This window comes from Stenella coeruleoalba, assembly GCF_951394435.1.
Source record: "Stenella coeruleoalba genome assembly, chromosome: 3".
NCBI classification, from domain to species: domain Eukaryota; kingdom Metazoa; phylum Chordata; class Mammalia; order Artiodactyla; family Delphinidae; genus Stenella; species Stenella coeruleoalba.
Genome location: NC_137148.1, coordinates 157,599,262 through 157,626,017, shown reverse-complemented (window position 1 = coordinate 157,626,017; position 26,756 = coordinate 157,599,262). Strand labels below are relative to the sequence as shown.

Genomic DNA, 26,756 nt, shown 5'->3' with positions numbered 1-26,756 from the left:
CTCCAGTTATCCTAAATAAGGATAGGAGTTATGAGACCCCTGCAATGTGCCCTAACTATTCCCTGTTGATCCTCGATCTAACTCTGTTTCACAGATGAGGTTGAGAAGGGTGAGTGACTTGCTCAAGCTCTTGGGGTCCAGCTCCCAGAGCAGCCCTGACATGACCGTTGCGTGGACAATAGATGTCATGGCCATGACTCAGAGGTCACATCACTGAGACACTGAAAGAAATTGCCTAAGACCCTTAAAAAATGGCAGAAGGGCTCCCACCAGGAATAGGCAGTCCATTCACACACCCCAGAACCTGTGCCAGCTCTTAGAGCCCTGAGCAACTGTGGCAAGATGTCCAGTTAGGGGAGAGCCATACCTGTAATTTCAAATTTTCTAATAAAAAGTAAATAGTATAATTAATTTTAATAATATATTTTATTTAAACCCATCAACCCAAAACATTAGCATTTCAACATGAAGTCAATAGAAACAATTATTAATGAGATATTTTATATTCTTTTTTTATATGAAGTCCTAGCAAGCTAGTATGAACTTGGACCAACTGCTTTTTTTTAATAAATTTATTTTTTTTATTTATTTATTTTTGGCTGTGTTGGGTCGTCATTGCTGCACACAGGCTTTCTCTAGTTGTGGCAAGCGGGGACTACTCTTCATTGTGGTGTGCGGGCTTCTCACTGCGGTCGCTTCTCTCGTTGCAGAGCACAGGTTCTAGGTGCGCGGGCTTCAGTAGTTGTGGCAGGCAGGCTCAGTAGTTGTGGCTCACGGGCTCTAGAGTACAGGCTCAGTAGTTGTGGTGCACGGGCTTAGTTGCTCTGCAGCATGTGGGATCCTCCCGGACCAGGGCTCGAACCTGTGTCCCCTGCATTAGCAGGCAGATTCTTAACCACTGTGCCACCAGGGAAGTCACAGACCAACTGCTTTTTAAGTGCTCAGTAGCCAGTGGCTACTGTGCCAGGTAGCACAGGACCACATCACCACATGATAGCACTTCCACCAAGGGCCACTTTGTGTGACTGACCTTATGTGTCCTACGTTTCCATGGCCATCTTTCTCTAGAGAATGAATCAACTGCCTCTTTCCAAAATGAAACAGTGGCAAAAGCAAGAACACCAACATTCCTGAGTCTACACTTAATAAGCACAGTAATAAAAGGCACATACAACTTATTTTGTAAGAACTGCTGACATGCCTACAAAAGTTGAGCATTTTACTGAGTGTACAGTCCAAATAAAGGCTGGTTCCTGTTGAATTTCATTTGGAAAAAGCTTCACTGAGATGATGGCCTTAAAAATAGCACCCATTCTATGCAGCCTGTTGAGAACCTTGGTTGGTCTGCCAAAACTGCACTTGAAATTAATTAATACCATAAAAATATAAACGAGATCTTTACAGCTACTAAGTCTGCAAAGAAAATTACTGAGTAAACTTTCAAACTACTAGTACCACTGGAATATTGGTCCAGTGTCTTTTTTCCTTTAAGAAAGGGACTGAAGTAATTAAATGGCATCGTGTGCATTCCATATAACATGGGATGGAAAGAATGGAGAATATGAAGTCTGGCCAAACCTTAAAAACAGTTGTTACTTCTGTGGCCCAGGATGACAAGCTGTCTAGTCATCAATGTATGATGTTGCCAGCCTCTGGAGTATCAACTGGCCTCTCAGATGAGACTTCACTGGGCTCTGAGTCAAAGACCAGGGTCAAAATGGACTTTTCCCCAAGTTTCTGCTCCACTAATAAATAAACCCAGCAGCCAGCCATCTTTCCAGCCACATTTGTACCTACACAGAAATTACCTGATTAACAGTACATTGAGTTGTAGGAGAAACTAACTCCAAAGAAATATATAATGCACATAACCACAAGTTAAGACATAGAAACATACATGCCAATACCTCTGGGAGCAGTATCTTGGAAATAAAACCCACAGAAACACTCAGTGCTCTTCAGCTCAGGGGTCACAGGCGCTCAACAAAGCCAGAGCAGGAGGCTTGGTTCCCCATAGGCAGGATGCTGGGCTCACTCACAGCGTCAGTAACCGGCAAGGGGGATAGCCGAGATGACTCAGGCAGGAAGTGGGAGGCACCACGTGGTCCCCAGGGCAGAGAAGAAGTTATTGTCCTCTCTGGAAGAGGAAGACCTTCTGCTTTGGTCACATGCTACAGTGACCTCCATCTCTGCAATACCACAGACCTCAGAAAGGTGGCACAGACACCGTCTGGGTTGATATAAGAGCTGATATGGAGACATTTTAGCCTTCCAACCATTTCCATTTTGTTTATAAAAACAGAAAATAAATTATGGAAAAATAGCTCATCCAGTAGAGGAGGTTCACTTATCAAAACAGATGTATTTAACTGTATGCCTCATGCCAGCTATCAAGGTGTGCAAGTCTGGGAATCAGAGGCCCCAAGCTCTGCTGTAAGCTGTGCCCCCAAGGGGGTCCTGAAACAACCAAGCTTGTGCTTTCACTGTGTAAGGACATGGTACATACAAGTACGGGCCTTAATATTTCTAAAATGTCTACAGTATGCTAGTTGTTGCCTCAACTTATAGTCTGAAAAAAATGTTTTGCTCTACCTCATGACAGAACTCCAGGATTTAGAGTATTAGTATATTAATATTAAGCACCTAAAGTGAGTTAGTATTGGCTAGACTGTTTGCCTTGATCTTGTTATTAAACTGACCACTGAAAAACTGAATTTTCTTGCAGTGAGAAACTAGCAACCATTTAAGAATAGAGCTGGGATAAATCAAGTTGTCTGCAATTCTACCAGTTGGGGTAGAACATGCTGTAAAGAAGGTAAAGAGGGAAAAATTGGCTCCCTCTCAGCCAAAGCTCTGGAGGCTGTAAAGAATATCCTAAGCTGCAACCTGTCACATTCAGCACTCACAGACCACCCCCCACATCCCACCCTGTCCTCTGCGCTGCATTCCTTGAGGACCTGAGGATGCTCTGTGGGTGAACAGGGGCAGCACAGGGTTCTCTTTTAAGGAGTTCCCCCACCACGGTGCTCCCTTCCTCACGACCCCCTCTCAGGGCAGAGGGTGGATGAGCACAAACCTGCCTTAGGCACCATGGCTGTGTCTGTATAGCAAGACTCACAGCTGAGTCTTCAGGGATCTATTAGCCCTCACTTGAAGTCTGCTGACTGGCCTCCAGTTACAAATGGCCCCAATGGCCCGCAGCAAAGATGGCCCCTGTAACTCAAGGTCTGGGCAGGGAAAGCACCTCCCAGGACTAGAGAGGGGTCCTGAGAGCCAAGCTGCTATCAGAGCTTCCCATGATAAGAACCACGTTTTTAAGAGAGCAATGCAATCCCTACCAAGTGAAATGCTCAATAAACTGAAGATTCATCTTACATGCGGAAGTAAATGCCTCAGCAGGGACATTCTCAGAATATGAAACAGACAGAAAATGCATTAAGTTTGGGGCTCTTCAGAGTTGACTAGGTCAAAGACAGTTGGGGTCCCACTGATACATTTATTTAGAACTCAATGTGTGCTAGAATTCTGCTCCATATAGTACAGGCCTCATCCTCACTTCAAACCCATGCAAGCCTTAAGGCAGGACCCTGTTGTGTAAAAAGTGATAATAGTACTTTTTCAGGGAAATGTGAAGCCTGCTGAAGGCCACATGGCTAACATGGCAAAGGTACTTATTGGCTACGAGAAACCATGTTTCCAACAATCAGTCCCCAGCCCTATGCCACAGATGGGATGGACAGACATATGCTGCCCAAGGCCACACAGCCTACTCAACACTGTGTTCATGCATACAGTCCAATTTCACATTTAAAAACTGCACAAAACCAACTTCCCAGCCTGAACCCAAAAACCGTCTAATACTTGTTAACTATTTTTAAAAGTTAATAAAAAGATGTTGGTAATGTATAAGGCACCCAGATAGTAGATCAATAAGGAAACAGAAGACTTGAACAACACTATAGACCATCTGGACCCAACAGACATAAACGAAATACTCCATCCGAATCAGCAGAACCCACATTCTTCTCAAGTGCACACAGAACATCCTCCAGGACAGACCACATGGTAGGCCTCAAAATAAACCTCAAACTTAAGATTGAAGTAATAGAAAGTACCTTCACAGTGAAATGAAACTGGAAATCTGGACAACTAAAAAAGTCACAAGTATGTAGAAATCAAACAACACACTTAAACAACCAGTGGGTCAAAGAGGGAAATTAGTAAATTCTTTGAGACAAATGAAAACAAAACCACAACATACTAAAATACTAGCAAACTGAATCCAAGTAGGATTTATCTCAGAATACAAGGGTGGTTCACCCTTAGAAAATCAATTAATGCAATATACCACATTATTAGAACAGAGAGGAAAAAAACACAATCAACTCAATTGATGAAGAAATGGCCACGACAAACCCAACACCCTTTCACGATAAAAATTCAGAAAACTGGGACTAGAAGAGAACTTCAACATGATAAAAGGCACCTAACCTATCCTTCTGAAACTATTCCAAAAAACTGCAGAGGAAGGAATATCCCCAAACTAATTCTATGAGGCCACCATCACCCTGATACCAAAACCAGACAAAGATACCACAAAAGAAAATTACAGACCAATATCACTGATGAACATAGACGCAAAAATCCTCAACAAAATACTAGCAAACTGAATCCAACAATACATTAAAGGGATCATGCACCATGATCAAGTGGAATTTATCCCAGGGATGCAAGGATTTTTCACTGCCTCAAATCAATCAGTGTGATACACCAAATCAACAAATTGAAGAATAAAAACCATATGATCATCTCAATAGATGCAGAAAAAGTTTTTGACAAAATTCAACACGCATTCATGATAAAACTCTCCAGGAAGTGGGCATAGAGGGAACAAACCTCAACATAATAGAGGCTATATATGACAAACCTACAGCTAACATCATACACACAGTGAAAAGCTGAAAGCATTTTCTCTAAGATCAGGAAAAAGACAAAGATGTCCACTCTCGCCACTCTTACTGAACATAGTTTTGGAAGTCCTAGCCATAGCAATCAAAGAAGAAAAAGAAATAGAAGGAATCGGGCTTCCCTGGTGGCGCAGTGGTTGAGAGTCCGCCTGCCAATGCAGGGGATGTGGGTTCATGCCCCGGTCCAGGAGGATCCCGTGTGCCGCGGAGCGGCTGGGCCCGTGAGCCATGGCCGCTGGGCCTGCGTGTCCGGAGCCTGTGCTCCGCAAGAGGAGAGGTCACATCAGTGAGAGGCCTGCGTACCGCAAAGAAAAAAAAAAAGAAATAGAAGGAATCCAAATTAGAAAAGAATAAGTAAAACTGTCACTGTTTGCAGATCAGATAATACTATACATAACAAATCCTAAACAGCTACCAGAAAATTACTAGTGCTCATCAATGAATTTGGTAAAGTTTCAGGTTACAAAATACACAAAAATCTCTTGCATTCCTATACACTAACAACGAAAGATCAGAAAGAGAAATTAAGGAAACAATCCCATTTATCATCATATCAAAAAGAATAAAATACCTAGGAATAAACCTACCTAAGGAGACAAAAGACCTGTACTCTGAAAACTATATGACACTGATGAAAGAAATCAAAGATGATACAAACAGAAAGATATACCATGTTCTTGGATTGGAAGAATCAATATTGTCAAAATGACTATACTACCCTAGGCAACCTGCAGATTCAATGCAATCCCTATCAAATTACCAACGGCATTTTTCACAGAACTAGAACAAAATATTTTACAATTTGTATGGAAACACAAAAGACCCCAAATAGCCAAAGCAATCCTGAGAAAGAAAAATGGAGCTGGAGGAATCAGGCTCCCTGACTTCAGACTATACTACAAAGCTACAGTCATCAAAACAGTATGGTACTGGCACAAAAAGAGAAATATAGACCGATGCGTGAACAGGACAGAAAACCCAGAACTAAACCCACACACCTATGGTCAATTAATCTATGACAAAGGAAACAAGACTCTACAATGCAGAGAAGAGAGTCTCTTCAGTAAATGGTGCTGGGAAAACTGGTCAGCTACATGTGAAATCAGAACATTATTTAACACCATACACAAAAATAACTCAGAAAACATAGGCAGAACACTGTTTGACATAAATTGCAGCAATATCTTTTTTGAGCCGTCTCCTAGAATAATGGGAAAAAAACCAAAAATAAACAAATGGGACCTAATGAAACTCAAAAGTTTTTGCACAACAAAGGAAACCATAGACAAAACAAAAAAAACCCACAGAATGGGAGAAAATATTTGCAAACAATGTGACTGACAAGGAATTAGTCTCCAAAATTTACAAACAACAGCTCATGTGGCTCAATATCAAAAAAAAAAATCAAAAACCCAATCCAAAAATGGACGGAAGACCTAAATAGACATTTCCCAAAGAAGACATACAGATGGCCAAGAGGCACATGAAAAGATGCTCAACATCACTAATTATTAGAGAAATGTAAATCAAAAATACAGTGAGGTATCACCTCACACTGGTCAGAATGGCCATCATTAAAAAATCTACAAACAATAATGCTGGAGAGTGTGTGGAGAAAAGGGAACCCTCCTACACTGTTAGTGGGAACGTAAATTGCTACAACCACTATGGAGAACAGTATGGAGGTTCCTTAAAAAACTAAAAATAGAGCTACCATATGATCCAGCAATCTCACTCCTGGGCATATATCTGGAGAAAACCATAATTTAAAAGATACATGCACACCATTCATTGCAGAACTATTTACAATAGTCAGGATGTGGAAGCAACCTAAATGTCCATCGACAGAGGAATGGATAAAGAAGATGTGGTACAATGAAATGAAATATTACTATGAAATAATACAATGAAATATTACTCAGCCATTGCAAAGAATGAAATAATGCCATTTGCAGCAACATGGATGAACCTGGAGATTATTATACTAAGTGAAGTAAGTCAGACAGAGAAAGACAAATATCATTCGATATCGCTTATATGCAGAACCCCCCCCCCCCAAAATGATAAAAGGAACTTATTTACAAAACAGAAACAGACTCACACACTTAGAGAATGAACTTATAGTTACCAGAGGGGAAGGGTGGGAGGGAGAGATAGACTGGGAGTTTGGGATTGACATGTACACACTACTATATTTAAAATAGATAACCAACAAACCCCTACTATATAGCACAGGGAACTCTGCTCAAAATTCTCTAATAATCTAAATGGGAAAAGAATTTATAAAAGAATAGATACATGTATATGTATAACTGAATCACTTTGCTGTACACCTGAGACTAATACAATATTATTAATCAACTATACTCCAGTATAAAATAAAAATTAAAAAAAGAAAATAGTAGACATAACTTGAATATATGATAGACAGATGGGAATCATAATGAAATATAAATGGAATACAATGGAGCAGATAAATGAAATGTTGAAAACATTTGTAATGATTAGAAATAGAAAAGCCTGTAATAAAGTAAAAACTTAAAACACTTTTAAAATAAAGGGGGGGCTTATGAAAAATTCAGCTAATAGGATACTCAATGGGGAAAGACTGAAAGCCCTAAGATCAGAAAAAGACAAGAATGCCTACTTTCACCACTGCTACACAGTACCGCTATGCACTGGAAGTCCTAGACAGAGCAAGTAGGCAAGAAAAAGAAATAAAAGGTATCCAAACTGGAAAAGAAGAAGTAAAACTATCTCTATTTTCATATGACATGACCCTATATATATAGAATATCCCAAAGAATCCACAAGAAAACTAGAAGAACTAATTAACAAATTTAGCAAAGTTACGGTATACAAGAGCAACACACAAAAATCAGTTGTGTTTCTATACAGCAGCAATGAAGAATCAGAAAAAGAAATTAAGAAAATAATCCCATTTATAATAGCATCCAAAAGAATAAAATACCTAGGAAAAAAGAACCATGCAGGTGAAAGACTAAAAATTATAAAATCATGCTGGAATAAAGACTACCTAAATAAATAAAAGACATCTTGTGTTCCTAGACTGGAAGACAATATTGGCAAGAGGGCAATACTCCTCAAAGTGATATACAGATTCAATGTAATCCCTATCAAATTTCCAACAGCCCCCCTACTCGGAAATGGAAAAGCTAATCCTCAAATTCATATAGAATTGCAAGGGACCCTGAATAGTAAAAACAAGTTGAAAAAGAAGAATGAAATTAAATTCATACTTCCCAATTTTAAACCTTACCCAAAGTTATAGTAATAAAAACAGCTTGGTACTGGCATAAGAATAGACTAATGGAATAAAGAGTCCTCAGATCAACAGATTTTTGACAAGGGTGCCAAGTCTACTCAATGGAGAAAGGATAGTCTGTTCAACAAGTGGTGCTGGGACAACTAGACAGCCACATGCAAAAGAATGAAGTTGGACCCTTACCTCCAACACTTACCTCCTTATCTATTCTATTTGATAGTTAGAATAATTTTAAAATTTTCAAAAAAGAAAATAAGTGTTGGCAGGGATGTGGAAAAACTGGAATCCTCATACATTGCTGGTGAGAGTGTAAAATGGTGTAGCTGCTAAGGAGATAATTTGGCAGCTCATCAAAAAGTTAAACACAGAATTATCCTATAACCAAGCAATTCTACTCTTAGGTATATGTCCAAAAGAACTGAAAGGTGGAAATAATCCAAGTGTCCATCGGTGATGAATGGATAAACCAAGTATGTTTTAACCATACAACAGAATATTATTCATCTATAAAAAGGAAAAGTACCAATTCATGCTACAAGATGGATCAGCCTTGAAAACATTATGCTAAGTGAAAAAAGCCAGATGCAAAAGGATTACACTTATAGGAGGTTCCCAGAATAGGCAAATTCATAGAGACAGAGAGAAGATTAGAGGTTACCAGGGACTGGGGGGAGGCAAAATGTGGAGTTACTGCTTCATGGTAACAGAGTTTCTGTTGTAAACGAGCTTTGAAAATAAAATAGATAGCAGTGATGGTTGCACAATATTTTGAATGTAATTAATGATATTAAATTATACACTTAAAATAGTTAAAATGGCAAGATTTTATTCTATATATTTTACCACAATAAAAAACATGGTTATAATATATGAAACCTTCCATAGCCAAGCACTCAATAACAATATAATCAAACACTTGATTTTAAGACTTGAGGTTCATTTGAAAGCTGACCAAGAGCACAGGAAAATGTTCCAAAGGGGGAACAAGTCATCCTCCCAGTCTAAATGCCTGAGCATCTGTTTCTTGCTCCTTGGCATTCTACCTTCTGCACAGCCAAGCAGCTGCTCTAGAATTTGTTCGCTGAGATGCTGGTACATTCTGGAATCCTGCCCTTGGCACAGTATCTTAGAGTTCCTTATTTGGCAGCTTCCTCCCTGTCCACAGTTCCCAGGGGCAGTGGAAGGGACAGAATACACCCCCAAGATTCAGCTGCATGGGTATTTGGACCTGAAGGGCAGATGCCACCTCCATGCAACTCATGTTTACACCATGGCCTCTATGTGAGGGAGGTCCGGTGTGCCCACATAGCCTTCTCTGTCAACTGCAGAGGACACACAGCCACACGCTTTGACAGGTCCTCCCACTCCGAACAACCACTGCCACAGACAACATGGGCCTCTGCTAGAGTGGTGACCACATCCAACATAATGGGAGTTCTGAAGGCTGCTGTGGAGAAGAGCTGGTTGTCCCAGGCAATTACAGAAGGCAGCAGTGGGAGGCACATGAAACCACAGCAGGCAGGGCTGGGCTAGCGGTGGGGGCACCGCGTGTCTGTCTCCTGTCTGTCAAAGTAATGCTCATCGTTACCAGTGACCTAGTTAACCAACAGAGCAGACAGGAAAACCATGAACGAATATTTAAAAGTAAGGCGTGACATTTTTCTGTAACTCAGCTTTCATTTCATTGCGGTGGATTCTACATTAGACGGTAGATACTGGAATACGCTACAAGTCAGTGCCCTTTTCAGAGCTGGAGACTGAGGACAGGGAAGCAAACCAGCCTTCCCAGGACTACAGAGCTGACAGGGAGGGGCTGGGACCAGCGCCAGGATGCCAGGTTCCTAGGCCAGGGCTCATCCTAAGTCACATGACCTCTTATTGAAATGTCCACTGTGTGTGGACATCGAAAGTTACTAGGTATGTTTTCCTGGTTACCAAGGCTCTTCTTATGGTTTAACGTTTAGAAGTGACATAGGATATGATGTCAGAAACATTTATTAATAATTCACAATTAGAGTAACACATATTTAAATAAACGGCCTAGCTCATTGCTAATATCCAGGCTGGTATCAAAGCCACAAATAAAAACACTAACCATCTAACTGTGCCCCATAATTAACGAATGAAATGATACAGCCTGAAAGATTCAGAAGGCAGCAGAGGACAACAGGAGAACCTGAGGAGAATGGGTAAAAATCTGAAATTATCTCATGACTCCTTGCTTAAAAACTTCAATGATTCCAAACTGCTTACAGGACAAAGCCCAGACTAAATGAAGGTATTGATAAGTGGACATGTCCAGCTCTCTGTCCCCAGACCCCTCCACAGAGCTCACTCCAACAAGGTGTCTGCACACCGTCCCAGCACTGTTCGGTGGTCCTATAGCTGGAGTGCATTGCCCTTGCCTTTCTACTTTTGAGGGCCCACCAGTTTAGCCATCCCCTCCTTCCTAAGCAGTATCAGTTCTGGAATCTGCATTCCAGAAGTGTGGTCTAGTCCATTGCCACAACTGATGAGAAGCATCATGGATATCACCCCTTGCTCATTATCTCATGACTTTGTCCTGACAATTATCCAAGGAAACCCAGATCTGTTGTCTTCTCCAAATAACTCACTGAAGCCACAGCTAAATAATTCACTGATTCAGACATTTAGTTTAGGCTGAAGAACACTTGCTAAACACAATTCTTTTACATAGATTAGGTATGCAAGAAATGACAGATTTTTTTTTTTTTTTCCCTGACTAGTAGGAGAGGAGACAGATGAATTGGGACAAATTTAAATAACTGGGAACAAAGTACAGAGGAAAAGACCAGAATGGTGGAGTTACTGAAGATGAAATGTATTCTATAATTTCTAAAACAAGAAAATAAGATTATTTTATAATAAACCATAATGGAAAAGAATGTGAAAATGAATATATGTATCTGTTAAAAAAAAAAAAGAAAAGAAGGACATTAATTTCTTAAGATAGTTTCACAGCAAGTAGAGAACCACAGCATCCTTTCCGGCCTAGAATTATTTCAGGAAAGATCCAGTGAATTGCCAGTGCAGATACATGTGGAACTTGGCTCTGCTAAGCAACACAGAGACAAAAGCCCTGGGCCTCACTCATCTCCCCAGCACAGGCATCCGCAGGGCTGCCTTTTCAATAAACTCTTCTCCTCACGCCAGCTGACTAGCTAGGTTTTCCAGTAAACGAACTTTCTGACTGAACTGAATTAATCACCTCAGTTTTTAATTTTTGTGTTTTGCATTTACTGTTTATAAAGATACCACATACAGTAGGCAGACTAAATGCCGAATATAATCAAACAGAAAGTTCAAAACTATGACCTAAAAGCTTGCCATGAATCCACACTCTGTGCATCCCTCTTTATTGGAAATGATGAGAACATCCAGTGCAGGTCTTCCTTCATTGCTGTTCCCAGTGCCAGGGCTGTTGCAGAGCCTGATAAACCATGAGACCAGACCTGGGTCAGCTTTTCATTCTGATTCCTTCTTGGTGAAAGAGGGAGGTGGGATGAAAAAACACCAAACGCAGGACAAGACAGAGAAGTGCAGATTAAGAAGTTATGAAGAAACTTTATGTAAAACTGCAATGTCCTCAGGACAGAGCCATGCTGCTTTTTGTTTTATCACTTCCAAATGTTGTATCAAATATATGGTAGCCACAGACTTAGTAACGAAAGAGCAGGAGTTCTGAGGCAGGAAAGGTTAGCACATCAGACACTGGAAATGATTTGAGGGACTCTGCCAAACCCATCTGAGGGACTCTGATTCCTCTCCCAGCCTCCTCCACCACGTGCCCTCCCACAGCGGATGGTGGACGGCCACAGCTACGCAGCAGATGGGGCCTAACCACAGCCCACATGCCCGCTCCAGGGGCCCAGCACAGAGGGAGCTGGCACACTGCACTAAGCACGGCTGCTCCCTGAGGAAATCACGGCAAATCCTCTCTCTAGCACCCCAACTGCAGTTTAAGTCACCAAAACCCATTTCCACGTAATGACTTTAATAGCATCTGCAACAGAAACCACAGATGAATGGAGGGAGATTTTCTTGCATTTTCGTTTTCCCCAGAAATTTAACTCATTCCTACCTATGCTTGAGCTTCAACTACACAGCTCAGAATTCTTCTCTAAATATGAAACATGTGTTTTACCTCAAAAGGACAATCTCTTATGAAATTAGGTTCTCCCTGCAGGGAAGGAGAATGAGGCAGCTAACTAGCACAAAGCCCTGCCCCTCCTGTGGGTGGGTCTTCCCAGCCTAACTGCTCAGGGATCACCGTGTCCTCTGCCCCCAAGCCAGCCTCCTGATTCATGACCATGGCATCTGCTGTTCCCAGCATGGACGCCACAGGGCTCACTAAGACTTGTTGATGACAGTCAGGACCAACCACATAAGAAACACACTTTCATGGGAAAGAATGGTGACCTCAGTGGTCACTGAGGAATTTTATTCTACTCACAGCTGTTGGTGCATTCATCCTGACCTCTCCCATTCTATCACAGCTTTTAGGGGAAGGGCACATTGTATATACATGGTAGTAGCGATTGGTTATTTGAAATTGCAAGGGCCCTCTCAAACTACATGGCCACCACTAGAATTAACAGATAAAATTCCTACATTTCCCATGTCCTACAAAACCCATGTTCTTGCTTCAGCCTCAGCACAACTATGGGACATAGAAGATCATCTCAGCCACAGACACCTTCATTGGAGGATGGGAGAGGAGGGTCTCAGATCCTACCAGCCTGAGGCCTATATGCAATCTTACCCACTTTCATGAGAACAGGTTAAGTTTGCCTTTATAGTATGAGGGTTTCTCAAGCCCCAAGGCAGACAAGATCTGCAGTGTTCTGGAGTCACTAAGCCTATCAAAAGAAGTGATTAGTAACCTGCAGAATTTCCTAGTTGCAGCTAGAAAGTGGCATGTCTCTGTGTCATTACTTAAAGTGATTAAAAGTTAGACCAGAAGGAAAAAGTGACAAATCATGTATATTTAAAATATCCCATAGCAAAAGATGAACACTTTTTTCCCAAAATGGAAAAGGCTGAGCTTAAAGGAGTCTATGCCTATGTAGACACACAGAACAAAATTATTTAAAAACAGGTTTAAAAGACATACAGTCTCTTGTATGCCTTGATGTTAAGTGTGGGATGCCACCAATGAAACAGTCTCTCCAAAATGGAGCCTGAATCTGATGGAGCCTCTAGAGGTACAAACTGACCTACAAGAGTACCAGGGCAGAGAGCAGGCAGTTCACCACCTGCTGGGAGCTGGGGAAACCAAGTCAGGAAGATACAAGCTGCAAAATCTTGACAGAGGAACAATTTAGGTTTTTCATCAAATAAACTTCAAAGGAAAAAGATGACAGAGGAAAGAAAGCTATGCATTAAAGGCACTTCACTAAATGCAACACACGGGCCTCATGAGGATCCTGATCTGAATAAACATGTAACACATTTTCCTAAATGAGGTAACTAGGGAAATGTGAGCACTGGCTTGATGTCTGATAATACCAAGGAATTTACTTTTTACTTTTTTAAGGTGAGTATGGTATTGTGCTCATTTTTTAAAACAGTTCTTATCTTTTAAAGCTACATACTGAAATATTTATGAATGAAATGATATAACGTCTAGGTATTTGCTACATAATTATTAAAAAAGGAAAAAGAAAAGGCCACTGTGTTGTCCAGCATTAACACAGGAAGATAAGTTGCAAGTATTTCTATCAAACATTGTTTAAATTTCAACTTCCTGGACAAAAAGTGGCAAGCCTCCGCAAGAACCTGTGTTGAGCACTTGAGAGCAAGTGCCCTCAACTGTACATGCCCAGGTAGTGCACACACAGATGGCACACACATACAGGTGCTGCACACGTGTGCACACAGTACACACGCCACACATGCATACATGTACGTGTACAGAGCCCACCTGGACACACACATCGTGCACATACACAGCCTACATGTGCATCTGAGCCCATATATACAGACATACACACACATATAACAGACATAGGCAGCTGCCAAGACCACTGTGTGTGCACAGGAATGCTATGTGTGTCTGCATGCCACAAAACGCAAGGACTCAGAATGGGCACCGCCCTTCCTCAAGCTATAGGGAGCCGAGCAAATCAGGTGGATGTCCCAGCATTTCCGTGCAGGTGACAGACAAGCATAAATCAGTGGAGAGTTGTTTTTAGACAAGAAAGAGAAGTGAGTTGCCTGCAGGGGAGGACATGACACTACGAATGCATGTTACCTGTCTCAGTTCCTGGCTGTCCCCCTCGGAAATTAACGGTTCGCTCATCTGTAGCTGAAGTGGCCTCCCTTCCTGGTTCCCTGAGGAGGGCTCACAGTGCATGGCTCGGTCCAAAAGCCCAGATGCTGAAATGGAAAGTCAAACAGAGTGGCATCTTCTAGAAGGTGTGAACAACGCAAGGGCATTCAGAACTTTACAAAAAGTGTTTAAGACCGTCAGAGCTCTTTGGGTTGACGAAGTGTTTTCCCAGGCATTTACTGGTTTAGAGCTTCTGTGTTTGCGGGAGCGGTGAGTCCACCTCTCTGAACCTCTGCTGAGCTGACTGCATGTGGGACCCACCTGAGCCTTGCCTTCTACCCCAATCCAGGGCTGCTTCCTTACCCCACACTGATCAGAGTGTGCAACACTGTAAATACTCAGGATCTAGTTCTATAACTGGCTTTTAGAAGAAAGATGCTTTATCCAGGAGTGATTTTTTTCTTTTTGAGAGGACAATAGATTGGAGTATGAAACATAATACTTGTTGAGCCCTGGTGAAATGTACATGAAATACACTACTAGGAACTGCATTACCATCTGATTACCCCACAAAACACTGTGGTTCTAGAGAGCACATGAAATGGTCAGCTAGTCAGGTCAAGCAAAGTTGAATGTGGAGCTGTACTGAGGTAGGGGTGAGCCAGACTGCTGCACGTGGCAAGGCATTGCTCAGGGGTGTTTCCATTCACACATCTATGCCTGGGTAGTCTTGCTAAGAAGCAGAAGAGCAGCTTGGCAAGGAACAGTGTAAATCCTTTATTTAAAGAGCTGCCTCCATCTGCAACCCTGGCACTGTAAGGCCCAGATAAGAGCATAGCTTAGAGTCTGTCACCTGCTTTTCTCCATAATACAGCCCACCTCAGATGTGTCAGTATAGCCATGTTTATTTATTAGGATGCTGGAAAGCATTCTGGGGTGAGAACCAGCAGTGTGGATTCCAGCACCAACTCCTTTGAGCAGATTTCTCTGTTTCAGCAAAATGGGAGGGCAAAAGCAGGACACCCCACTTCCTTCCTAGGACCCTAGTGGCAGTCAGCAGAGCTGCCTTTCATCCGAGCAGCCTGGAGCAACTGATAAATGCATTGTTAGGAAAGGAAATCCATCTTGGGGTAAAGGTCTTGCTGGGCCTGAACAGCAGGAACCCAGGTGGTGAATCCAGGACACACCAACTGCACAAGCCCCTCCTCCCCAGGGAGAGACCAGCCACCTCCAACAGGTACACAAACATCCCCTTATTCTTATTTCTCAAAAAATTTCTTACAAATTAACACTCCCTGAGATTACCTAGCTCAGCAAAGAAGACGTGATGACAAGAAAGCATGTTCCTTGGGATCCTAGAGAGGAAAAGGGTCTTGGCCATATGGAGTGAGTTCAGGAACCAGTTGATGCGAAGCAAAACCTGCATGAAGGCAAGACCCGAGGGTTCCACACTGTGCGCCTGAGCCCTCCCCAGGCCCATCTCCACTGGGAAGGAGGCCCTCTGTGAGAGTCTTCGTGCCCTTTAACTGTGCACCACTATGCGAAGTGCTTCCTACACAGAACTGCTACACCCGTACAAGCACCTTGGAGGTCTGAAAAAGTTTCACAAGACAAAAACCTTAGTACACACCATGTACTCAGATGTGCTTTTCTATTCTATTTTTTATATAAAAGCTGGTTGCAACCAACCAAATTGATTTCACAACCTGTGTCCTGGAATCTCCAAAGTGCCACTACTTCAACATCCTAAGGGCTTATTAATTAGCACAGAACTTTCCATAGCATACAACTCACTGTCGGTTGGTCTTACATGATCTAAATGTCACTAACGTGTTACATAATGAAAAGCACTTTTCTAAAACAGCAATAGAACACCATCAGAGCTAAACTAGACAACAGAGGACATGTTTTACTAGATATTATTAGCCTAAAGGAAAGGCCAACTAACACACCTGACGTTAAAACATTATCAGTGATAACATGATGGCAAAGCACACTTCACTTGTCTATGTTAACAGTGGTTCTATGGCCTAATGGGTGGAAGCAAACTCCCCATTCAGCCTACACCCTCCTCCTTCCTAGTCTGCTCCTGATCCTGCAGACTCCTGTTCCAGCCACCCCGGCACCCTGGCCCCAGCATGCTATTCCTGCCCACCTTGCCCCCGCTCTGCACATGTCAGGCAGACAGATGTCCCCTAGTCCAAGTTTGGAGACATGTTCTCCACTCAGCCCTTCCATTAGCAGCAATCTTCCCTCATCTGTCCTGGTACCATTCAGTTTACACACCTTTGACAGTCACTTGCTTGGTACTGCACTGCTATTTATCTTTTTCAGCATCTTTTCAAACTGGGATCTCCCCAGCTAGCTTCTCTGAGAGCACGGCCCATGTCTAATTCACACTTGTGCCCAGCACTGTGCTCCTGCACTGTCACTCTGGTTTCCATTTCAACACCTACAGCTGTATTACAGTTAGAGACATACTATTTTTGAATGTTTAACAAATGGGATTACTTAAACAACCAGAAAACCAAAACTGAGGATTTTTCTTCCTGGAACATACTAATAAGAGATGTTTTTCACAACGAGCTGGGGGATCAGCAGGATCCTGCCTAATACAAAACTTGGCCACCCCCGTGAACTTTGTGTTGAGACTTGGGTTGCTGACTCAGTTACTTCAATGCTTTGAAATATCTTCTGAAAAAATTAATTTAGTTCAGTATAAGATGGTTTTTGTCTCAAAAGTCATTAGTTATCTCAGTTAAACAAAATAATCACAAATTGTTCAAGCTACATGCTACCTTACAGATGATTCCACTTTCCAAGAACAAGGAGGCATCGAGGGAAACCCTGAATAAGGACTGCGCTGGCAGGGGCAGCACTGGGACGCCAGTCTCCTTTGTGCATCAGACATAGACTCCTGACCTCATTGCAAGTTCAGACCAAAGACTACCAGGGCCTGACCTGGAAGCAGAAAAACCGCTCCAAGCCTGTCCAGCCTTGAGCAAATCTTTCTCCCTGTCTCTGGGCCCCGTACGCCTCACTGATGACACAGGAAAATGCCTACTCTACCCAGGGATGGATACAGCAGCTTATATAACTGGGGTGGGAAGCCCTTTCAGAAAAAAAACACAAAACGCCCCATGTCCTCAATACAACAGGAAGTGTAACAGAGAGAAAACTGAAATGGAGAGAGACAGCAGTCTCAACTGACTCATGGGTCCTTGGAAGGGATCAAGTGGGTGAGGGCCAAGCAGCTCTCTGGGGGTCTGTCGATAGTCAGGGGGTCACCATGTCCTAATAAACTAATAACATGGGGCTTGTCTGAAGTCAGTGCAGTGCTTGTGTCTTAGTGACCACATGGAGGGGTCTGTTGGTGGTCAACCTGATACCCATATCTAGTGACCACATGAAGTCTGTTGGTGGTCAGCATGGTGCTGTGTCCCAGGGTCAGAACTTTACTATTACAAAAGATGATCTTAAATTAATGACCCTATGCAGAGACTTCAATGCCTCAGAAGTTTATTTATCATTACACAGAGATGCGCCTGCCTTCTGGTTACCTGGGCCTGTCCTGGGTGCTGGAGATGGGGCGAGAAAAGACAGACTTGTGTCTGATTCTGGAGCACACATCCCAGTGTGGGAAGTTGAAAAGCAAACCAGAGGGTACCAGCACCAGAGGGCAAGTGCTAAGCAAGATTTCTATAGGATCAGTGAATGGGAAACTAGTCCTCTTAAATTAGGTGGTCAGAGAAGGCCCCTCTCAGAAGGCGACAGTTCGCAAACAGTGAAAACAAAAATCAGTACCAAAAAAACTCTTTAAAAATGCTATGCACGGACCTTGCTCTTATATGATAAGAGCTTTGTGGGCTTCCTCCCAAAACCCATCACCCCAGTGGATCATGAGACAACATGACACAAAGTCCAACTAGGGGAGTCTACAAAAACCTGACCACCACTCCTAAAGACCATCAAGATCATCAAAGCAAAGAGAGTCTGAGAAACTGTAACAGTCAAGAAGAGTCCAAGGAGATGAAATGCCGAAATATCATGTGGGATCCTGGATGGGATTCTAGAACAGTAAAACATAAGGAAATCTGAATAAAATATGGACTTTAGTGAATAAAGGTGTATCAGTACAGGCTCATTAGTTGTGACAATGAACGATACTAATGTAAGATGACAAGAATAGGGAAAACTGGGTGTGGGAGACATGGGAACTCTCTGTACTATCCTCACAACTTTTTCTCAAGTCTGAAACTATTCTAAAATTTAAAAGATTATTTTAAAGATACTATGCAGAAAAACAGCAATTTGCAACTGCTCTTCCTTAAGGTGGGATCTGCCCACCTGTATCATTTCCAGCCCTTGAAGCCCAGGAGACTCTCTTCCTCCCCCAGTCCTGGCCTGGCCACCCCAGGCCCTCAACCTGTCTACTCTATACATTACTACAGAGGTCTCTGGAAAGTTCTTCTAGGACACTGGTCCCCTGTTACTAGACCGCCACCTTCTGGCCACACACAATTTACCAAAATAGCTCATCGAGGAGAGAAATTGTTACTGAGAGGTCAAAGTCATGGTTTCTACCTCCACTGTTTCTGTAGTTTCCAGTGCAGAACAGTAAAAACAGAGGTGCTGACAGATGCAACAACAAGAGAGGTAACAATGAGAAGTAAGTTCTCATTGCTGGGCTTGTGCAGGATTACTGTGAAGTTCCAAGCAAATGAGATACCATCTTGCTTACTGAACTCAGCATGCCGGCTTCTTGCAAACATAACTCCTTGTCACCTGTACCTCTCCAAATCCACAGCTGTAAGGTACACCTGCCTCGCCTACGCAGGGAGGCTTCACCAGGGGAGGATGGCACTTCATGCTCAGTCCAGACTCAGACACACTGTAGGGATCCTACCCACAGGCTAAAGTTAGCACTGAGATGAAAACCCATCTGTCACCGTGGATGTGGCTCAGCTCATTCCATACATATATAATCCGTTACTGTGATGGGTGAGGCCATAGTCCCCAGTTATTCAATCCAACCCTAATCTAGGTGTTACTGGGAAGGTATTTGTAGACGTGGTGAAGGCTCTCAGTCAGTTGACTTTAGTGAAGGGAGCCTGTCCTAGACAATCTGGTGGGCCTGGTTCAATCAGCTGAAAAACCTTAAAAGTATATCTGCAGCTTCCTTGAGGAGAAAGACGTTCAGCCTCTGGTCAGCAGCCTCAGCTTGCGCACAAGAGGTTCATATTCCCCTTGCTGATGGGTGGCCCTGCAGAATTTGCACTCACTCAGCTTCCTGCAGTCTGATTATGGCTGCAGAGGCCCTGACACTCACTCCCTCCTCTCTAGGCCCATCTGCCACCTGTATGCTTGGAGTCAGAGCTTACCATCCCATCTTCCTCGGGACCCACCCTCCCTGACAGCAAGGCACAGCAAGCTTGCACCCTTCTCACTTGTACAGTGTGACTTTCTGTGACACACATGACATGCTCGCATCTGCCATCTCATTTGTAACATTCTGTGTCGTGTTCTCTCTCTGAAACCACCATGCCTAACATAAAACCCACGAATATGGTAGAGCTCCATAAGGAGGAGGATTGTTTTCAGGACTGTAGGTACCTGGCACCATGCCTGGCACAGAGGGATTCTCCAACAGCACTGTCAGAACCAACAGCCCACGGTGCTCTGCATCTGGTCCCACCAGCCAGGGCCTCCTCCCTCCTCTCACTGCTGAGGCTCCTCCCAGAGGAAAACAGCAGTGAGGGGGACTCAGAGATTTGGGGTATCAGAGAGGCTACCCAGCTGAGCTTGCAAATGGCCTTTCCTGAAGGGCCCTTCTGGTCAGGATCTTATGTTGGCTGGTACAGTGTACATTCTTGGCCCTTTTATGGGCCAGCTTCTGAGCCCTGCCTTGAATGAGGGGCCAAAGAAAAATCTGGAAATGTAAGTTTCTAAATTAAGAAAGTAAGTTTCTAAATTAAGTTTTTACATTAACATTTCCAACATTTTGATACCTATGGGACCAGATCTATTATCAAGCAATTTCTTTTTGAAACTTGAAGTCATCTAGAATAACATCAAAATATTCATATGTTAGGGAAACAGATTACATATTGGAATTGAAATCAATCACTTAAGAGGAAAAAAGAAAAGGAACTGGAATAGTAACAAACATATCTCTTACTTTATTTTTTGTTTTTGGTTTTTCTTTGCGGTAGGCGGGCCTCTCACTGTTGTGGCCTCTCCCGCTGCAGAGCACAGGCTCCGGACGCACGGGCCCAGGCGCTCCGCGGCATGTGGGATCTTCCCAGACTGGGGCACGAACCCATGTCCCCTGCATTGGCAGGCGGACTCTCAACCACTGCGCCACCAGGGAAGCCCATATCTCTTACTTTAAACAAACTCTAGCAATCGAAGTTAATAAGAAAAGACTATTACTTGTTAGAAAAATCACTATAACATAGAAGAAATGTCACCTATAATGCTAGTATTAGAATATTTTATGACTTTGGGATTCCTTAAGCAGGGCTCAAAAATAAACTTAAGGGGAAAAATGGTAAATCTGACCATAGCAAATTAAAGATTTCTGTAATGGAAGCTGACAATCTAGGAGAAGTATTGGTAGCTTCTAAAGTCAACAAGGGATGAATATCTAGAATGAATAATGAACTACTGCAAATCAGAGAGGGAAAAAAAAAAGCCCAGTAGGGGAAAAAAAAAAAAAAAAAACCAGAACAAGCAACCCACAGAGCAAAATCTGTGGGACCAAAAAGCAACTAAAAGGCGTCAGATGCTCCACCTCACAATCAATCAAAAAAATAAAAATACCTTTGAGATACCACTTGACATCAGTCAGAATGGCAAAACCGAGAAGTCAGATACCACCAAGTTATTCTATGCTAGGGAGGAGGCTGGGACCTGGGGACATATCCACATGTCCTGCCACCCACACTAGAACCTCAGGCCAAACTCAGCTATACCCTCTATGCCCCACAGAGACCTAAAAGAGGATACTGCAGCCATAATGCCAAGAAAAGCAAGGGTTTCACAATACTTCTGGGATGCTAAAAAAAAAAAAAACACACAGAAACTACGCTGCGTAATTTTCAAAAATTCTGATATCCAAATGCCCATCTGGAAGGTGGGCTGGGAATACCTCAATTAAGTGCCAAGAAAACCGAGTGTGATGCTGGGTCAGGGGAAGGGACTGGAGACACACCAGAGCAGGTGGGGATGATGCTAGTTAAGGCCCTAAAGTGTTGGTTCTCAAATCAAACAGAGGAAAGAGGTGAAAACATCTAACTTGGAGCTTTCCTTTGTTCTGAAAGCATCACCAAAACCATTTCTGACCTATTTGAAAAGGCACAGCTCTCAAGTACATGATAAACCTGAGTGATTTGAGATTCAGGTGGCAAGTACTAAGGAAAATGGTCTGAAATTATTTTTATTTACAAACAAATAGGCAGTCACTAGTGAGCTGAAACTGGCAGTTGCTCTATGTGATGCATCACAGCAACGCACCATGGGTGTGTTGAGTTTGACTGTGACTTTAGAGGTCTTGCGCACGGATTGTTTTGATGATCACTCACCTGCATGCCAGACTGAGTAGCCCTTCTCTGCTAGGGGAGAGGTTCTAGTGCTTCTGAGCATCAAGGCATCTTCTAAAAACTCGATCTTCTTGCTGAACTGCACTTCCAAAATGGGGATAACCTCTGGCATCTTGGCAGATATCAAACGATAAGCTATATCTGGCTTCCCAATGAACCGCTGGCGGATGCTAATTTCATAAGGTGTATGAACCTTGATGTCATCTACTTCTTCTCTTTCAAATCTGTGCATGAGCAAAGAATCTGAGTTGTGGATTTCCAACCCAGAAACAAAGACGGTGAGCCTTCCTGGTTTAACATGAGATTCTGTTTTTTGGGAAATAACAGCAGGAATTTTGATCACTATCCCTTCTTTTCCAAAAGCTTTGGAACTAGCCATTGAGGCGTCCCACTTGGGCTTTGTTTCTGATGGCATCTTCCAAAGCTTGAAGCTAAAGGGCCACCAAGAAGGAGACTCCAGTTCTGTCAGCAGCCTAAAAAAGCAAACACAACACAGAAAGTAGTCAATGAGTTAATTTTTTTTTTTGAAAACTGTTTTGACTTTTATAAAGAATGTTACCATTTTATAGTTTTCTTTTCCACAAGCACTCCATAAAGCAGGCATTATTATCCCCACATTTTAGAAAAGAAAACTGAGGCTAAGAGCAGTGGGACATTTGCCTACAGATACAAAACTAACCAGAAGTAGACACACAACAAAAACACACATCTTGTGACTAGAATATTGCTCTTTTCACACTTGACCTGGTGTAATTTTGACCAAAATAAATCCTGATCATAATCTCTAGAGAGCTGTCAAATAGAACTTTCTTCAGTAATCTGTATTGCCTAATCCAGTAATGGGGACATGTGGCTACTGGGCACCTGAAATGCAGCTAATGCAATGATGAATTGAATTTTAAACTTTTTTTTTTTTTTTTTTTTTTTTTTTTGCAGTACGTGGGCCTCTCACTGTTGTGGCCTCTCCCATTGCAGAGCACAGGGTCCGGACGCACAGACTCAGCAGCCATGGCTTACGGGCCCAGCCGCTCCGCGGCATGTGGGATCTTCCCAGACCGGGGCACAAACCTGTGTCCCCTGCATCGGCAGGCGGACTCTCAACCACTGAGCCACCAGGGAAGCCCTAAACTTAATTTTAATGTGGCTAGTGGCTACCATATTGGACAACTCTAAATTAACCACTAATAATATCCAGAGATATATCTAAAAAGACAATAAGAGAGGAAAACAGTGGAAGCAGGAAAGGAAAAGCAAAGGAACAAAGATCAAATGGAATAAACAGAAAACAAATAACAAGATGGTGGAATTATCACAACCATATTAGTAATCATACTAAATGTAAGTGGACTAAATTCTCTAATTAAAAGGCAGATTGTCAGCCTTTAAAGGCAGATGGTCAGTCTATAACAAGACACAGTTATATCTTGTCGACGAGAAGCAATGTGAAATATAAAGATACAGATACACTGAAAGTAAAGGGATTGGAAAAGTAAAGTAAAAAGAATCATGCCAAAAGTAAACTTTAAGACAAGGAGTGTTACTGGGGAAAAAGAGGGACAATGCATAATAATAAGAGGATCAATCCAAAAGAGAGACTTAATGATAGTAAATATGCGTGCATCTAATAACAGAACTTCAAAATTCATTAAGCAAAAACTGGCAAAACTAAAAGAAGAAATAGACAACATACCTGTAGTTGTAGATTTTAACAAACTGCTCTCCACAACTGATACAGCAAGAAGACAAAAGTAATTAATAAGAATATAGACATTTTGAACAACACTATTCAACCATCTCAAACCTGACTGATATTTACAGAAACATCATCCAAATGCTGAATGCACTCTGTTAAGTATATTCAGAATATAAACAATAATAACAAAAAGATTATATATAACAGAGTGGTCAACATGGCAGAGAAGAAACACCTGGAGCTCGCCTCCTCCCACAGGTATACCAAACTTACAACTACTTACAGAGGAACTAACGATGAGAAGGACCCAAAGACTAGAAAGAAAAAATTTTCCACAACTGAAGTTATCAAGAAGGAACTACAACGAGATGGGTAGAAGGGGCAGAGACACAGTATAGTTAAGACCCACATCCCCAGGTAGGTGACATACAAAAGGGAGGACAATCACAATTGCAGAGGTTCTCCCCAAGGAGTGATGGGTCCAAGCCTCACACTGGGCTCCCCAGCCCAGTATTACACAGAAGATAAGCCCCCATAACATCTGACTTTGAAGGCCAGTGGGACTTACATAAGACAGAGCTAGAGGGCTGTAGAAAACAGAAACTCTGCTCTTAAACAACACAAGCAGGCTTCCCTGGTGGCGCAGGGGTTGAGTGTCCGCCTGCCAATGCAGGGGACGCGGGTTCGTGCCCCAGTCCAGGAAGATCCCACATGCCGCGGAGCGCCTGGGCCCGTGAGACATGGCCGCTGAGCCTGCGTGTCCGGGGCCTGTGCTCCACAACGGGAGAGGCCACAACAGTGAGGGGTCCGCGTACTGCAAAAAAAACAAACAAACAAAAAAAAACCACAAGCAAAATCTCACATGCTCTTAGACCCACCACAGAGGGAGTAATCTGAAAGAAGCCTAGGTCAGTCCCACTTGTTGAACCTGGAGAAGGCTGCCAGAGAGGGAGGAGGCCACCAGAACTCCCCCTGGGGACACAGATGCTGGTGGCAGCCATTTATGGGGGCCATTTAGGTTCTACCACGAGGACACTGGTGCTGGCAAGGGCCATTTTGGTGTCTAGACTATCTGCACCAGGACATGGTCCCACCCACCAGCAGGTTGGCCACAGTCCTGGGACCTCCCAGGACTGACAAGCCAGTTACATGAGGAAATGACCCTGACTACCAGCAGGCTGAGACCAGTCCTGGACCCACTGCCCTGTAGTCAGCCACACAAGGACCTGGCACCACCCACCAATGGACTGGAGCCAGCCCCAGGACCTCAGGCCCTATAGCCGACCATACTGGGACACAGCTCTGCCCACAAGCAGGCTGGCACCAGCCCCAGGAGTTTCAAGGCCCTTGCTCCACATACTAGCAAGCTGGTACCAGTACTGGGACTTGTCAGCACCTGCAGACAGCAGTCCAAGGCCCCCCAGGCCCCAAACTCAACTGCACTGGGACCAGGCACCACCCACCAGCAGGCTGAGATAAGCCTCAGGAAACCCCAGGGCCACTCAGTTGGCCGCTCTGGGACCTAGCCTTGCCCACCAGTGGCCAACAGCCTCTGCATTAGGCAAGGCCTGGTAGCCAACTGGGACAGGGACAGCCCTGCCTACCAACATGCCCACAGGGGCATCCCTAGATCATATACCTCTGGTGCTGCTGGGCACCATAGGATGTCTCCTACACAAGCCTACTTCTCCAAGATCAAAAACATAACCAACCTACCTAATTCATAGAAATAAACACAGAAAATTAGGTAAACAAAAGGAGGTGACAAAGGAGCATGTTCCAAACGAAGGAAAAGATAAAATCCCAGGAGAACTAAGTGAAGTGGAGATAAGCAACGTACCCAGTAGAGTTCAAGGTAATGATCATAAAGAAGCTCAACAAACTCAGGGAAAGAATGAATGGCCACAGTGAGAAGTTTAAGAAGAGATAGAAAATACGAAGAAGAACCAAATAGTAACTGAAACTAAAAAATACACTAGAAGGAATCAATAGATTCCTTGATGATACAGAGGAACAGACAGGTGATCTGGAAGACAGAGTAGTTGAAATCACCCAAGTTGAACAGAAAAAAGAAAGAGAAATTTTTAAAAATGAGGACAGTTTAAGATAACTCTAGTCTCATATCACAGTACTATGAGACAAGAAATCAACTATAAGAAAAAAACTGCAAAAAACACAAACACATGGAGGCTAAACAATATGCTAGTAAAACCCAATGGGGTCACAGAAGAAATCAAAGAGGAAATAAAAAAATACTTGGAGACAAAAGAAAATGGAAACATACAATCCAAAATCTGTAAGACACAGCAAAAGCAGTGCTAAGAAAGAAATTTATAGTGATATATGCCTACCTCAGGAAACAAGAAAAATCTCAAATAAACAACCTAACCTTACACCTGAAGGAAGTAGAAAATGAAAAACAAACAAAACCCAAAGTTAGAAGGAAAGAAGTCATAAAGATCAGAGTGGAAATTAATGAAATAGAGACTAAAAAAACAATAGAAAAGATCAATGAAACTTAGAGCTGGTTCTTTGAAAAGATAAATCTTTAGCCAGACTCATCAAGTTAAAAAAGAGAGAGGATCCAAATACACAAAATCAGAAATGAAAAGGAAGTTACAAATGAAACCTCAGAAATACAGAGGACTGTAAGAGATTACTACAAACAATTACATGCCAATAAGACGGACAATCTAGAAGAAATGGATAAATTCCTAGAAATGTACAATCTTCCAAGATTGAGTCAGGAAGAAATACGAACAGACTAATTATAATTATTAATTTAAAAACTCCCAACAAACAAAATTCCAGGACCAGTGGGCTTCACAGGTGAATTCCACAAAACATTTAAAAAGGAACTAATGCCTATCCTTCTCAAAGTATTCCAAAAAATTAAACAGGAAAGAATGCTTCCCAA

General features: G+C 42.7%; 1 protein-coding gene across 8 annotated transcripts in view; it reads right to left on the bottom strand.

Moving 5' to 3' along the window:
• SNAP47 (synaptosome associated protein 47) overlaps positions 1-26,756 on the bottom strand; it is a 66,373-nt gene that overhangs the window by 9,099 nt on the left and 30,518 nt on the right. For 5 of the 8 annotated variants that reach the window (XM_079915813.1, XM_079915818.1, XM_079915814.1 and 2 more), the window contains 2 exons: positions 22,129-22,619; positions 14,528-14,652 (listed from right to left, as the gene is read on the bottom strand). In XM_079915813.1, the coding sequence (XP_079771939.1) occupies positions 14,528-14,652; positions 22,129-22,619 (616 nt within the window). Of the gene's footprint in view, positions 1-14,527; positions 14,653-15,850; positions 15,966-16,065; positions 16,138-22,128; positions 22,620-26,756 lie in introns of those variants that run through there. The other 3 variants (XR_013827461.1, XM_079915817.1, XM_079915816.1) reach the window with 3 other exon arrangements.